Source organism: Strongylocentrotus purpuratus, unplaced genomic scaffold, assembly GCF_000002235.5.
Source record: "Strongylocentrotus purpuratus isolate Spur 01 unplaced genomic scaffold, Spur_5.0 spur5_scaffold_4, whole genome shotgun sequence".
Lineage (NCBI taxonomy): Eukaryota > Metazoa > Echinodermata > Echinoidea > Camarodonta > Strongylocentrotidae > Strongylocentrotus > Strongylocentrotus purpuratus.
The window spans coordinates 9,117,545-9,131,842 of record NW_022145610.1 but is presented as its reverse complement, the minus strand read 5'-3'; the positions used below and the strand labels follow the sequence as shown (position 1 = coordinate 9,131,842).

The 14,298-nt window shown below is 36.8% G+C and overlaps 1 protein-coding gene across 2 annotated transcripts in view; it reads right to left on the bottom strand.

The window, feature by feature from the left end:
* The window catches only part of LOC594521 (EVI5-like protein), an 86,709-nt gene that overhangs the window by 4,831 nt on the left and 67,580 nt on the right, over positions 1–14,298 (bottom strand). For both annotated transcript variants that reach the window (XM_030998011.1, XM_793957.5), the window contains exons 16-17: positions 9,426–9,521; positions 8,753–8,848 (exon numbers count right to left, since the gene is read on the bottom strand). In XM_030998011.1, the coding sequence (XP_030853871.1) occupies positions 8,753–8,848; positions 9,426–9,521 (192 nt within the window). The remainder of the gene's footprint in view (positions 1–8,752; positions 8,849–9,425; positions 9,522–14,298) is intronic.

Genomic DNA, 14,298 nt, shown 5'->3' with positions numbered 1-14,298 from the left:
CTGTTTCTATTCTCTCGAGTTTGTCCAAAGTATTGGAAAGACTTATATACAATAGGCTATATTGTTTTCTAACAGAAAATGACTTACTGAATCAGGATCAATATGGTTTCAGGAAATACCACTCAACCGATTTAGCCCTTGCACAATTATATGATAAGGTTTCGAATGCTTTGGCGTCTCGAAAGCATGTTATTGGTGTATTCATGGACTTAAGCAAAGCATTTGACACTCTTGATCACAAGGTACTATCAAGCAAACTTCATTATTACGGAGTAAGAGGAGTTGCTCTTGACTGGTTTAATGATTATTTGTCAGGTAGAAAGCAATATGTAAGCTACGAATCTGTAGATTCATCATTATTGCCTATGAAATGTGGTGTCCCACAAGGATCGATACTCGGTCCTTTATTGTTTCTACTGTATGTTAATGATATCTCGAACTCAACTACATCATTACAATATATTATATTTGCTGATGATACTAATGTGTTTTGCTCCAATTCCGATTTTCGATCTCTTCAGAGAATTCTGAACACCGAGCTACCTAAGCTGTCTTTGTGGTTTAGGAGCAACAAATTGTCTCTGAATCTGAAAAAAACTAATTATATTCATTTTCAAAGCAGGAAAAATGCAACTGATAAACCTATACCTGAAATAGTCTTGGATGGTGAATATTTGGAGAAAAAACAAAATACTAAATTTCTTGGAACTATCATCAATGAAAATCTGAAATGGAGTGATCATGTACATTACGTTTCAAAGAGAGTGTCACGCACTGTTGGTTTACTGTATAAGTTAAAACATTATGTGCCTTTGAATATTCTATATATGCTATACAATTCCTTGATTCTTCCTTACATGTCTTATTGCAATATACTGTGGGCAGACTCAAAAGTATATACTGATAAAATGCTACTTCTACAAAAGAAAGCGATTCGTGTGTGTACCAATGCTGGATATCGCGATCACACTGATCCCCTATTCGCGAGGTTAAAAACTCTGAAAGTAACTGATATTAACTTTTTACAAAAAGCACTGTTCATGTTCCGTCTACATAATGATTCCCTACCTTCCCACTTCCCACCAATGTTTTGTTTGAATAGAAATATTCATACATACCCAACCAGACAATCAAATAAATACCATTTATGTAATCCTAAAACAACAATGGCTATGAAATCTATAAGACATTCTGGTCCGGATATTTGGAACTCACTGTCCGTTGACATCCGTAACTTGAAGTCAGTATATACTTTCAAGAAAAGTGTGAAATCAATTTTATTGAGCAAATATTGACAAATCTCTTAAATTAACACATGATATCATATATCGTCCTTGTTTTCACGAAGTGACGGTAGCGAGGAAAATCGTAACGCAAAGTGAATGCAATTTTTTTTCACTACCGTCACTTCGTGAAAACAGCGACGATATGTTTGTCAGCATTTCCTTGATATAGCAGGAAAATCCCCCTCCCATGCACCCTCTATCCCATTTTTTTTTTTTGGTTGCAAGTCACTGTTTATTTTTGTTATTTTCCACCAATTATGTTCTGTAATTTACTTTACTTTACAATCGTTATGATTTTAAATGTTTCACGGCTGCAAGCGTATCAAGCTGTCACGCTTAGGCTGTAGCCCTTCTGTATCATCACCTCTTCGAGCGTATGTATCTATGATTTACTGAATGTGGAAATGTAATTTAACTTATGTTTTATACTCATGTAAAGACATTGTCACATTATTGTTATAACCTATGATGATTCAGTAACCAATAAATATTTCAACTATATTTCAACTATGTAACTACATGAGTAACATAGTTATAGAGGTCGATCGATCGATCGATCGATCGATCGATCGATCGAGAGAGAGAGAGAGAGAGAGAGAGAGAGAGAGAAAGAGAGTGGGAAATTGTGGTATGGTGTACTAGTATGGTGGTTCATTATCAGGTCGACTCTCACTTGACTTGACTCTCAAACAAAGGGTTGAGGGTTCAAATCCCAGTCCAACATGTCCTTTTGGCAAGACATTAATCCACACTGCATGTCTCCACCCAGGATTTAATATGTACAAATGTACCTCATTTGCTAGAGCACCACATATTTGCTTTGACCAGGGTAATAACATTGGAACACCTGGATCATCACTGCATGAAGGAGATGAGTGCCATACAAGAAGCTACCTTTATCATTATTATTTCCCCTTTTCATTACAGAGAAGGAAGACAGAGAGAGAGAGGAGGGGGGAGGGTGATGAACAAAAAGCAAGATTAAGAAGAGAGGGAACCTTTCCTTATAAAGTAATGACTAATTTTGAAGATGCTCCTGCTCCAAACTCCCTGTAACTAATCATCCAATAGCACTTTAATGGATGAAATCCAACTTGCAAGCATCAGGTGTTGCTACAATGTCAGACAAGCCTTAGACAAACCTTGGGTTCATTAAAATCCAAATATGGTATAAGGAGTATATATCAAAGTGGTTTGCATTCTCTTAAAAACAACCCATCTACTTCAACAATGTTATTCTTCATGGAATTTATAATTTTGCCACTTTGAATTTAAAGGTAAAGACCAGTTATGGTCATGTGATTGCATTGTGAAAGAAACATTGTGGAATCGATCAGAAAAGGTTGATCATCTAGCATATAAGTATTGGTGTGAAATGCAAGGTTCTGGAATCATCAAAATGATAAGAAATTTGGCCCAGTCTTCGTAAAGTTACAAGCACTGTAGACAGAAAGATGTATACGGGACTACGCACACATGCGTATTGCGTTTATCTCTCACAGACCATGTAGCTAAACTAATTTACCAAATATATCAATTAGTAGGCATTTTCCCGGCAAAATTTTCATCATCATGTATTAATCAAAACATATTCTTTCACATGATAAGAGCTTCCATTTCATTTTTTGAAATTGGGGCGTTTCCAATACTGGTCTTTACCTTTAACATTTTTGTCAGTTGTGTGCTACACAGTCAAGGACTGTGCAAAGTAAGTGCCCTGGGTTTCCAACTTAAATCAATTAAAAATAATGCCTTCCTAACCAGACACAAACAGAAGGAAAACAATCACTCAAAACATGTTGCTCTCTTACAAATAAAGTCATTCTGCTTCCCCTGGAAACCCAGCAAGGTCTTCAGTTTAACCTGAACAATACCATATCGCAAACCACAATCACAGCACTTCCAAGAATAAAATCAAAAGTGCAGGTGACCTATCAACTTGGATGAGAATTACACATTTAGGGAAACCCCAACGATCCTGATCAAATTAGCTCAGCAGATAAAACGAAAGTTCTTTTTATTTGAAAAAAGAAAGAAAAATCTTCCTGTCAAAAAAAAGAAGATCCTGTTGTTTTTCCTCAATATCATCACACTTTTTATTCAATATGAGTTTTTTTTTTTTTTTACCCGACTGCTATAAACGAAAGCATGTGTAGACTTGTCAGCTAGCAATCAGGGGACAGAGGCTGAGAGTCCTCTCTGATTGACTTGGTAATGAGGATTAATGCCTTACCAAAGGGCACTGGCACATCGACTCGGCTTTGAACCTGGGACCTTCCGGTTACGAGACCACAGCTATACCCCTGAGCCACTGAGCCTTTGTGCTTTCTTGAGAGGAAAGGGGCACAAATACAGGACCTCTTTATAGTGATTATTAGCAATCAACCACCACCAGTAGGTCCACGGTTTAACTTTACTTTTGATCTCGTGAAATTATGATGGAATAAACAAACTTTTCTTTGTCATCATCCTTGACTAAGAATCAACAAGCCTATGACCTTATATCCTTATTTATTCCTACCCTCACCAAATTGAATTAGTGACTCTGTTTGTGCTTGGACGTAAACACCTCACCAGTACCCTCCATACCCCCCCCCTCCCACTCTCCCCTCCCCCTCGAAGTGGCAACACTGCATGGAACTTGGAAGAAAACAAGCAAGTGATCTTTGCACTCTATGACGACACGACCCCATCACCTCAACGAGTCATTAGCCTAGTACTCACCTTAGAGTAAATACAAATATTTTGAACAGAACCTTTGGAGGTCATAAACTCTTGAAGGATTCTCTCTCCAAGTGACAATATTTTCAGAGAAAATGGGTCTCCCTGCTCGCCCCTTAATACCTTTTGTAAGCCTGCATAACTTTACAAATGAAAATACGTCCATGGACCTAATATAATCTCTTGAACAGTCATTAGACAATCAACTAAAAGTAAATACAAATATTTTGAACAGAACCTTTTTTTACGTCATATTTTCTCCCCAGGTAGTGTTTTTCTGAGAAACTGGGGCCTGCCTTTCCCTCACTCCACCCCTCCTCCTCAATTTCAAACTTACTCACCAATAAGTAGCAAAACAAATAAAATATAAAACAAAAATTGTTCTGTAACTCTAAGGTCATAAGGCAGTTAAAAGGGAAGTCTACCCTGATAATAAGTTGGTTTTAATAGAAGCAGTTTCTATACAACCACTTACCATTTAATTTGAGAATCATAACTTCCTTAGAGACCTTTGAATCCAAGCTGAAATCTTATCTTTTTTAACAATACCTGTACTTGGCACTATGACACTCATCCAAACTTTCTCATTCTTTCTATTTTTCTTGTGCACCTCGGAATAGTATAGTATTAATGACTGCTTTGAGAGAAATAGTTGTTTTTATACGCTCAAGGGAAGGTTAGAATTGTGCTATTACCCGAGGCGTGCCGAGGGGAATAGCCCAATTGTAACCTTCCCAAGAGCGTATAAAAACAACTATTTCTCGAATATTAAAGCAGTCATTAATACTTTTATATGCCGAAAAAAAATAGACTAAAAAATAAAAAATAAAAAATACTTTTTTTTTTGGTCCAAGATGAGATTCGAACTCTTGCGTACAAAAGGTGATGTATCTTAAGTCAGCGCCTCAGACCTCTCGGCCATCGCGCGTTATTAACATGCTTGGCAGTTTTGTACTATATATACATTAAAATGGATTGAAACCGGCTTTGCGTGTGATGAATGCTTCGCAAAAGCTCCATATACGGACTCTTCTTTTACTTTTGCAATGCATATTGGCACGAACTTAGATCAAGATCTATCGGCAGATGTTGTTTTTTTGTTTTTGGAAGTTTATTTTCGTCTTCATGTCAACAATGCAAGATAAAATTGTCGGTAAGATCGATCGAGATTCAATTGTATTGAAATTACCGACCAATTATTCGCACACATACAGTATCCTCCATCGCTCAAACCATTTTTTAACATGTAAACCTATGGGGTAACCATGGAGACTGACCTATTTTTTTAATAACCGTGGTTATTAAAAATATTAAATGTTTTAAGCATGGTTACCGGGAATTTTACAGGAACAGTTGAAGTTTATGAATGCAATTTCGACCAATCAGATGGCTGGATTACTTAAGTGAGGTATATAACATTGTCTAGATAGAAGGCGCTATACAAATGCCTATTATTATTATTATTAACCCCTGTATGGAAACAAAAAAAATCTATTACGTCATCAATAACAAAGAAAATGAAAGTTCATGGAATTTTATGTACAGAGTAAAGTGGAGAGGACCTCGCAAGATATGTCACAGTGTTGCCAATTTATATTTTTAAAATCCAATTTAACTAAAACTTTTACTGACCCGTTCCGATTGTTTTCTGCTTCTGCGACCCAGGTGAGGTAAATGGGTACCTGGCAGGAATTAATTCCTTCAAATGCTGGGTTTCCAGCGGAATCTGAATGACTGTATTTATAAGACAATATCATGTAGTGATTGCTTTCCTAAAGGGCAGCCATGCTCAAGCTGGAGTAAAAATAAAGTCTGACAGACATGAGCGCTATACCAGAACCCACTATCATTATTATTATCATTAATATCAAAACATTTTGGAGAATAAAATGTGAATGCCCCAAAGACTCTAAATTGTACCTTTAAAAAAAAGATCCATTGTTCCTTCTTCTTTCGTATGAGGTAGAATTATATATATATATATATATATCAAGCTATTTTTTGAAGCTGGGTAAGCCATTGTTCCTGATGGAATTGTGTTCCTAGCAAACCCCTATGAGGTCTTACTTGGAATTAATTAAACACTGCTGTGGGAGTGGCAAAGGTCTCGAGCATGGGGTGATCGCTGACCCCCTTACAAGCACCGCTGACTCCGGCGGTAGCTCCTGTGCGCCAGAGAGTTGGCAAGGTACCAAGTATCAAGAACTGGGTTGACAACTTCCCAAAGTCGTTGACCATGATGATTTATCAATACAATGATGTTGAATAACATAACTAATAACTGACAGTACTGGATATTCCCACCATGGATTACTAAAAATATAGTGAGTGTTCATTTTTCGTTTAATATATACACCCTGTAATTGTTTGTCAATGTATTTTGTTTGTATAATGCTTAAAGACATTTTATTATGATATCATTATTATTCATTGTGAGCAAGAAGGGCATTAAATCCTGTACTTTTTACAGACTGAACATCCTTTTGGCTTTCAACAGAACTTTGTAAATTTTGCTTCTGAACCTTCTGATCATAGGTGAGTGGGATAAAGTGAGAGGCCATTATTTAGCATAAAGAAATTGCTGTCAATTTCTATAAGACCTCTTTGGATTTGCTAGGCTAATACGTTACATTTCCTGTCTTTTATTTGATATCTTTTATTCAAAACAATAAAAAGAGAGCTGACCAGATATTGAGATAGATTTAATAGAATGTGATTAAAATTTCAAAGTATCTTTAATTAGTTATCCATTTTTTAAGTTTTGAAGAGCAAGGCTTTCAAGAGCGAAATGACTTTAATGCCCTAAAGTTCTTTTTCAATTTTTACTTTTTTTGTGATAGAAAATATTGGTTTTTAACATTTTTCCAGGTATGCCTGCATATAGTTGGTCAGGTATTACCCTTTCGCTCCCCACTGAAATGTTACAACAATACACCTAATCGTTACGAGAAAGACATGCTGCATGTGTCTCTTGATATTCAATCATTTCTTTTCACATAACAAACAACATCTTAAATGTAAATGTTTGAGCATGAACAATTGTATCTCATTCAAAAGATATATGGATTTAGCATTATTAACAAAACAAACAGGGTTATTGTTTATATAAGCTTACAATGACAGGAGCTTTGTGCTTGAAACTGAGAGATCAGAAAGGTGAAATTTCAGAGGTGTGTGAAAAACATTTTTGAAACAGTAGCTTCTAAATAATGAAACATGGTTCACAGGTTTGACATAAGAGGTTAAAGACAAGCTTTGGTTCTGGTAATGATAGAAAATAAATTCTCACAGAATCCAACAAAACTCACACTGAATGTTCAAGATTACAAATAAATGACATGTACCATACGATTTTGGTAGAAAATGTATAGTGGCTGAGTAATGAGCATAGAAAGATAAGGAAATCCGGGTATGTAGGCCTGACACCATGTGCTTTAATAACGCAGGTCACTATGTGCAAATGGGAGTTGTGGTTTTTATCGAAGATGATGCCCAGCAAGCTTTGGTGCGTTTTTTAATTATTTCACTGGTTCAAACAAGCAATCTACTGCAGGATAAACAATCCAGAATGAATTATAGCCATGTTCTCTTGACATACCAGAGCTTGATCAAGATCAGCTTTAAGCTGTTTAGATAATTTTGATACAGGACCAACAATTGATCGAAATTCAGATTCACAAGGCCTACACCCCTCATCAAAATAAAGACAAAATCTAGAATCACCCAAATCATAAAAGTATATTTTCGCCATCAAACGACCATTAAAACATTCAGTTGTATACCTTTACATGTGTATGCAAGAGCATCAATACAACACCAACCTTAGCACAACAAAAGGGCCCCCGTTTCATAAAACTTGCTATCAATAACAAATGCTAAAGTTCTATGACAGTTATTGTAACTTGTTATTGTTTGATAACAAGTTTTATGTAACAGGGCTCAGGATCATGTAGCACTATCATAACACAAGTTCACACACACACAAATCAAACACAAATGAAGCAATAAAACAAATTTGTGTCATAAGAATGGTGAGCAGCCTAACTATTGTTGGAGTGCCAATGCAAAGACACTTCTTCATCGCTGGTTCATATCAATGACATAGTTTGCTGGCACAAACCCTGGTCAATCGTTATGCGTAACAGTGCCTGCACTATGAGACTACAATATACTTTTGCCACGCCAGCCAGAAGCTGATAGATCTAGGCTCTGCTCAAGGCTTTAAGAATTGTGGTAAAACATCAAAAAGTGTCAAATCAGAGTCTGTGCTAGCAGACTATCTATGACACACCAACCCAACGGTTTTAGGGCAATCATCCCATGGACTACCATCCAGGGGCAACTTGCCTGAACAACTAACCCCTAGGCAACCACCCTCCCGGGCAACTATCCCCCCCCCCTCCATATCAACCCAATAACAATTACCCCACATCCCAACTACCCCCCCCCCCCCCCAATTCTAACAAATTACCCCTCATACAACTACATACAGGATAAGTGATTCAGCTGTTGTTGTTTGTTTTTATGGAGGGCGTGGGGAGGGGGAAGGGAAGGAGGAAGATGCTTAGAATTTTAGTTGAATGGGGTGTAGAGGTCTTGGGGGGGATATCCCAGGGTAAAAATGCATGGGAAGTAATACTGAGTACAGGTGGAATAGTCCTGGAAAACTCACACCAATAAACCCTCCCATAATACAACAGCAATAACACAGAACCCAAAAGAGGGAATTCTGTTATAAAACTTACCTCTCTCTTTAGTTCCATGATCCTGTCTTTGAGTTCCTCTACCCGGTGGTAACTCTCAGCTTGGATCAAAGAGTTCTTGGTTATAAGCTCTGAATTCTGGAAAGAAAAGTAAGCACCATAAAGACATTAATTTTCACCGTCATTCAACAAAGAAATCCACCCCCTCTCTGAAAAAGACTTTTTTCCTTGATTCTCCACCCTCTCCACTTTTCTTCTGTTTTCCTTTTCATCCTTCCTTCTTTTGTTTTGTACTTTCTTCTTTTCTTCTGCATAAATTTTTTAAACTCCTTTTTTCTTTTTTTATCCTCCTCATCCTCCTTGTTCTTCTTCTTCTTCTTCTCCTCTTTCTCCTTCCTCTTCCTCCCCCTTCATCTCCTCAACACTCACCTCCTTTGTCTTCTTCTTCCTCCTCTCCTCATCTTACTTCCTCCTCTTCCTTTCTTCTTCCTCCCTGTCTCATTCTCCTTTTTCTCATCTCCTGCTCATCTCTTTCTTTCTTTCTCTTATTCATCCCTCTTCTTTTTTTCTACCTTTCCTTCTAAATACAATCTCTCTATTCTCTTCCGTTCCCTCCTTCCCCTTCTCATTCATCTCCTCCTCCTTCTCCTTCTCCGCAACAATTTTTGGTAAGCTACAAGTAAATGATTGAAATAGTACATGTATATTGACATACCTGAATATCCAGGCCCGAAACCCGCTGTCTCAGTTCAATCAGCTCCGCGTTGGATTCGGCCTCTCGTAACCTCATGTTGATCATTTCTTCTTTGCTCTGTAAAAACAAAACAACAAAACAATCCAAAGTTAACATTCAATAGGGAACTCAGCTTTTGTAGCATCTGGAAAGTCAAAACATTTTTTTTTTTACATATAATAATCTACTTTGACTGGAAAGATTTTATTCTAGTTTAAAGTCTCTATTCTAAAACGGGGAGACCACCCTGATATCAAATTGGTTCTGGTAAAAGCAGAAAAAAAGAGAGAAAAAGATAATTATAATCAATCAAAGACAACTTGGCAATTCTATGCATTTTCCACCAAGGTACATGCACAAAAAAGTGGGTGCTCGGTAGAACGTATTCCTGAAAATGGCTGCCAGAACTACATGTAAAAGCCAAGGTAATAATGTCAACTTTGTAAGCTCAAAGGGGCAAAACAAAAAGGATTATCATCATCAAGTCAGTCTGCATGTACATCTACAAAAACAATGCATTTTCTGTATTTTCAACCGTTTCTTGCATTCGATATATCGCATCTACGAGATTACCTCAGCACTGGCCCAATTACGTGAACTGGGTACACAGCACAGGGTGTCAACAGACCCTTCAATAAAATCAACATTTGATGTAGACCAACTTGACCTATTTGGCTGACCTCTCTGAAAATGATCAAGAATAGTACTTGAACTCCGGTAATGATCGTAGCTTGTTAAGTAATCAAAAATCATGCTCAAAAATCGTGTTTTCATCAGGTGGGAGACACATGATTGATTCTAATTAATTATGGAAAGAAAGAGATATGGCATTATTTTTTCAAGAACAACAGGCTATTAAAGATAATATAGGGTCAAATGGGCATGGAGCTTTATTCCATTTTAGTGAATAAACAAACATAAACATTAATTTCTGCATACCCCTGAACTGAGCAAGTTCCACATGGCTGTTAAAAAGCCAAAATGAAAAATAGTAAGTACAACTCCCAAAATACATTGACACATAAATTCTCCATAATTCGTTAATGTTTATGTTTGTTGGTTTCTTTCTTTCACTGAAATGGAATAAAGCTACATGCCCTTTTGACCCAATAGTATCTTAGCCGGTCATTCTTAAAAAATGTAATGCCATATATTTTTTTCCCATAATTAATCAGAATTAATCATGTGTCGTCTGCCTGACGAAAACACGTTTTTTTAGCATGATTTTTGATTACTTAATGAGCTATGATCATTACCGATGGCCCAGGCCAGCGGAAGTTCAAGCACTCTTCTTGATCATTTCAGCAAATCATCAGCAATTCAATAAAAGCATGATCAATACAAGATCAAAGACAAATAAACAAAACTTTGTAGTTAAAAAAAAATGATAGCTGAATGGCTCGAACAGCACTTCTTAGTTACAACCAGCAATCAGCGTTCATGGTTAAGTTCATTTTTATATCAATTTGCACAGATAATCTACTCCATTATCTTGCCAATTGTACTTGAAAACGAAGATAACCAGTCGAGAGACATCATTAAAACCGTTATCGATGCGTGTCTATCGACTCCTAATTGAAGATGTCGCAAGGTCAGGCAAACTTTGGACATGGCATCATGCTGGTGTCTTCACGGAGGTTACGATTAGACAGGTCAGGGGGGTGTTTCACAAAGACTTAGATCGACTTAAGTTGGACTTGAACTATGGCAGACCTCTCACCATTGGTCTCTCACAAATCTACAGAATTTACATTTTTATAGTTCATTGTGAGAAGAAAAAAAAGTTACTTACATTGTAAACTTATATTTAAGACTTGGACCTATAATAGAGTAGGCGATTTATGCCCTCAAAAAATCTTGAACCAGATTTAAATTGAGAGGAAAAAGACCTTAGAAATTATGATCTTTAGATAATATTTTTTCCTTGAATAATAAACTATCAAAAAATGTGAATTCTGTGGATGTGTGACCACGATTTGTACGACCCTCGACAGACCAATGCCAGGAATGGTGAGGGCAACCAGTGGCATGGACGGCCTGCCTTAGTTCAAGTCCAATTTAAGACGACCTTAGTGTTTGTGATATAGGTTTTGAGGGTTTGCAAATCCTTGATAGGGGCTTTAAAAGCATTTTAAAGTCTTATGTTTATAGACATCGTTGATACAATAGGAGTTAGTTTTCACTGAACCTAAAACTACAGCCAATACTCGGGGTCAACAAGAACCACACGTATCACTGTAAATTGCTGAACATATATCTCAATCAAATAACAAGCAAAATTGCGGAAAAGAAAACATATAATTGCAAAATAACAAAGAAAAGGACGATAAGAAAAAAAGTATCTTTAAGACAAGATAAACAATCAAATCTTACAATAAACAGTAATGTTTAGTCTATCCTCGCTTATCGTCTGGAGGCCAAATTAAAGTATTTACTTATTTATCTTTTTATTTGGAATTCCTTGCTCTGTTCATGGAAAATTTGTCAATTTACAGGAAAGGTATTGAGTTTGGTCCCTGCCTGTTTGCTTCCATGAGACATAATAAATACTCTGAACCCAGACTGTAGTAGGAAGAATGTTGGTCAATAAAAATAAATAGTAGTATTTTGATTCAGCCAAATAAAGATAATTAGTAGCAGTTTAATGCAGCCAAAGTAATGATCTGGATTGTGCTCCTTAAATTTTTCCTGAAAATGATAAAGATTCTTGCACATTCAAATATTGAGGGAGTATATATTTGGGCAGTATTAAAGATTCATATACTTCGTTACAGAATGATATAGGATGTCATTTTATAGTAATTCTGTAACAAAGCTATTCAAACTACAATGTTTTATGAATTTGATTAATGGTTGATAGGAAAGTCAACTGTTATGACAGTACCATATTAGTTTATATATTAAATCATTAATGTGTCATCTTTATCAAAGTGTCTTTAATGTTCTTTTTTCAAACTTAAAAATTCTCTGCAAATGTCATTTCATAATGATTGGAATAGCCTCTAATCTAACCAACACCATAAATGCTATGTACACTTTATAAAGTATTAGAAGTTTTGGGTCAATGTCAGCGTAGCAAATGTCAGATTACCACTGAAGATGCCGCAATCATTGTTTCAACATTTCGGAGAATCAATGTTGCCGCTAATCAATTACAAAGGGCTACCGCCGAAGAGAGGGGGAGAGATATATAAAGTTTAGGTGAAGTTGCGATTTACTTTCACAATGGTTTATTTAATAAACATCTTTTTCAAACATATAAATTCTCTGACAATATAATTTTGTATTTGCTTGGAATAGACCTTAATTTAACCAACACCATAAATGCTATGTACACTTTATAAAGTATTAGAAGTTTTGGGTCAATGTCAGCGTAGCAAATGTCAGATTACCACTGAAGAGGCCGCAATCATTGTTTCAACATTTTGGAGAATCAATGTTGCCGCTAATCTATTACAAAGAGTTACCGCTGGAGAGAGGGGGAAAGAAGGGGAGAGAGAGAGGGGGGAGAGAGGGAGAAGAGGGAGAGAGGGGGAGAGATACAGTTTAGGTGAAGTTTGGGGAGGAGGGATGGGAATCAGCAAAATAAGGCTGAAAGCAAAGAAGGATGAAGGGTCAAAAGAAGGATAAGGATGGAGTGGAAAGAGATAGAAGAATGCACCCCCTAAAAGGAGACTGAGAGACAGACGGAGAGGGAGAGATGGGACAAAAAGAGACATTTTACAGTGATTGAAAGAGATACTGCCTATTTCCAAATCCCTCAGAAGTGATCCACAAATGTTCTCACAACTACTGGTATTCACTGTTTGGAAGAAAACAAGATCACACCCCTCCCTTCCACACCTGTCCCCTTGCATGATGGACTTGTTACGTGTAACCTCATATTTCATTTACCTATATGTAGTACGAGCAGCGGCTGCTGCAGCACTAATGTCTTTTGGCAAGACATTAATCTACATTTGCCACACTCCACCCAGGTGTGGTAAATGGGTACCTGGCAGGAAAAACTTCCTTGAAATGCTAGAGCGCCACAATGGCAGCCAGGTTAAAGCCAGGGTAATAGTTGTGGAGCGCCAGGAGTGTCAAATCCGACAGACACGTTCGCTATACAAGAAACCACTAATATTACCATAGATTCTGGCTAGTATTCCTTCATTTGACTCCCTGCATTTTAATTGCACTGCTAACAGAATGAGGTCACCATATCTTAATCAATAAACTAAATGTCAGGTTTCTAGGGCATTTTAGGAGATGATCCTTGGATTACTGCCAATAGAGCATCCAAACAGTCATTTAACGACAGCAGCATGTCATCATTTTATGAAATGCAATGTATGTTATGTACACATTAAGGGCGTATCGTTGGCACATGTACTGTACATGCACAGCTTGTAACCTATTGGGACAAAATAACCATGATATCAACCATTTTTCATTTGTTTGTTTGTATCTATTTCTTTGAACAATTCTAGGTAGTAAAACATTTCCACAAGCATCTGCCAAATACATGTACAGGCCAGTTATGACAGGAAAATTAACTGCAGACTGGTGTAGGCCTATGTACTGTATCGTCTGACATCGTGTTTCTGACACCGTGGCAAATTGATGATTCTTTGAAATGGAGTCTCTGGACCAGAAAAGATTGAATACAACATTTCTAGAAATGACTATCTATTGAGCACTTGCTCTTTAATAATAATAATAATTACAATTAACTTAAGTCTCAATTAAAGCACTTCCAAACTTGTAGATTATTACCCTGGCTTTAGCTGTGTTGCCCTTACAGTGGTGTTGCAGTCAAGTGGTTAAAACTCTAAACTTAAAACAATTAACTGTTGATGCCAAGCTCATGGGT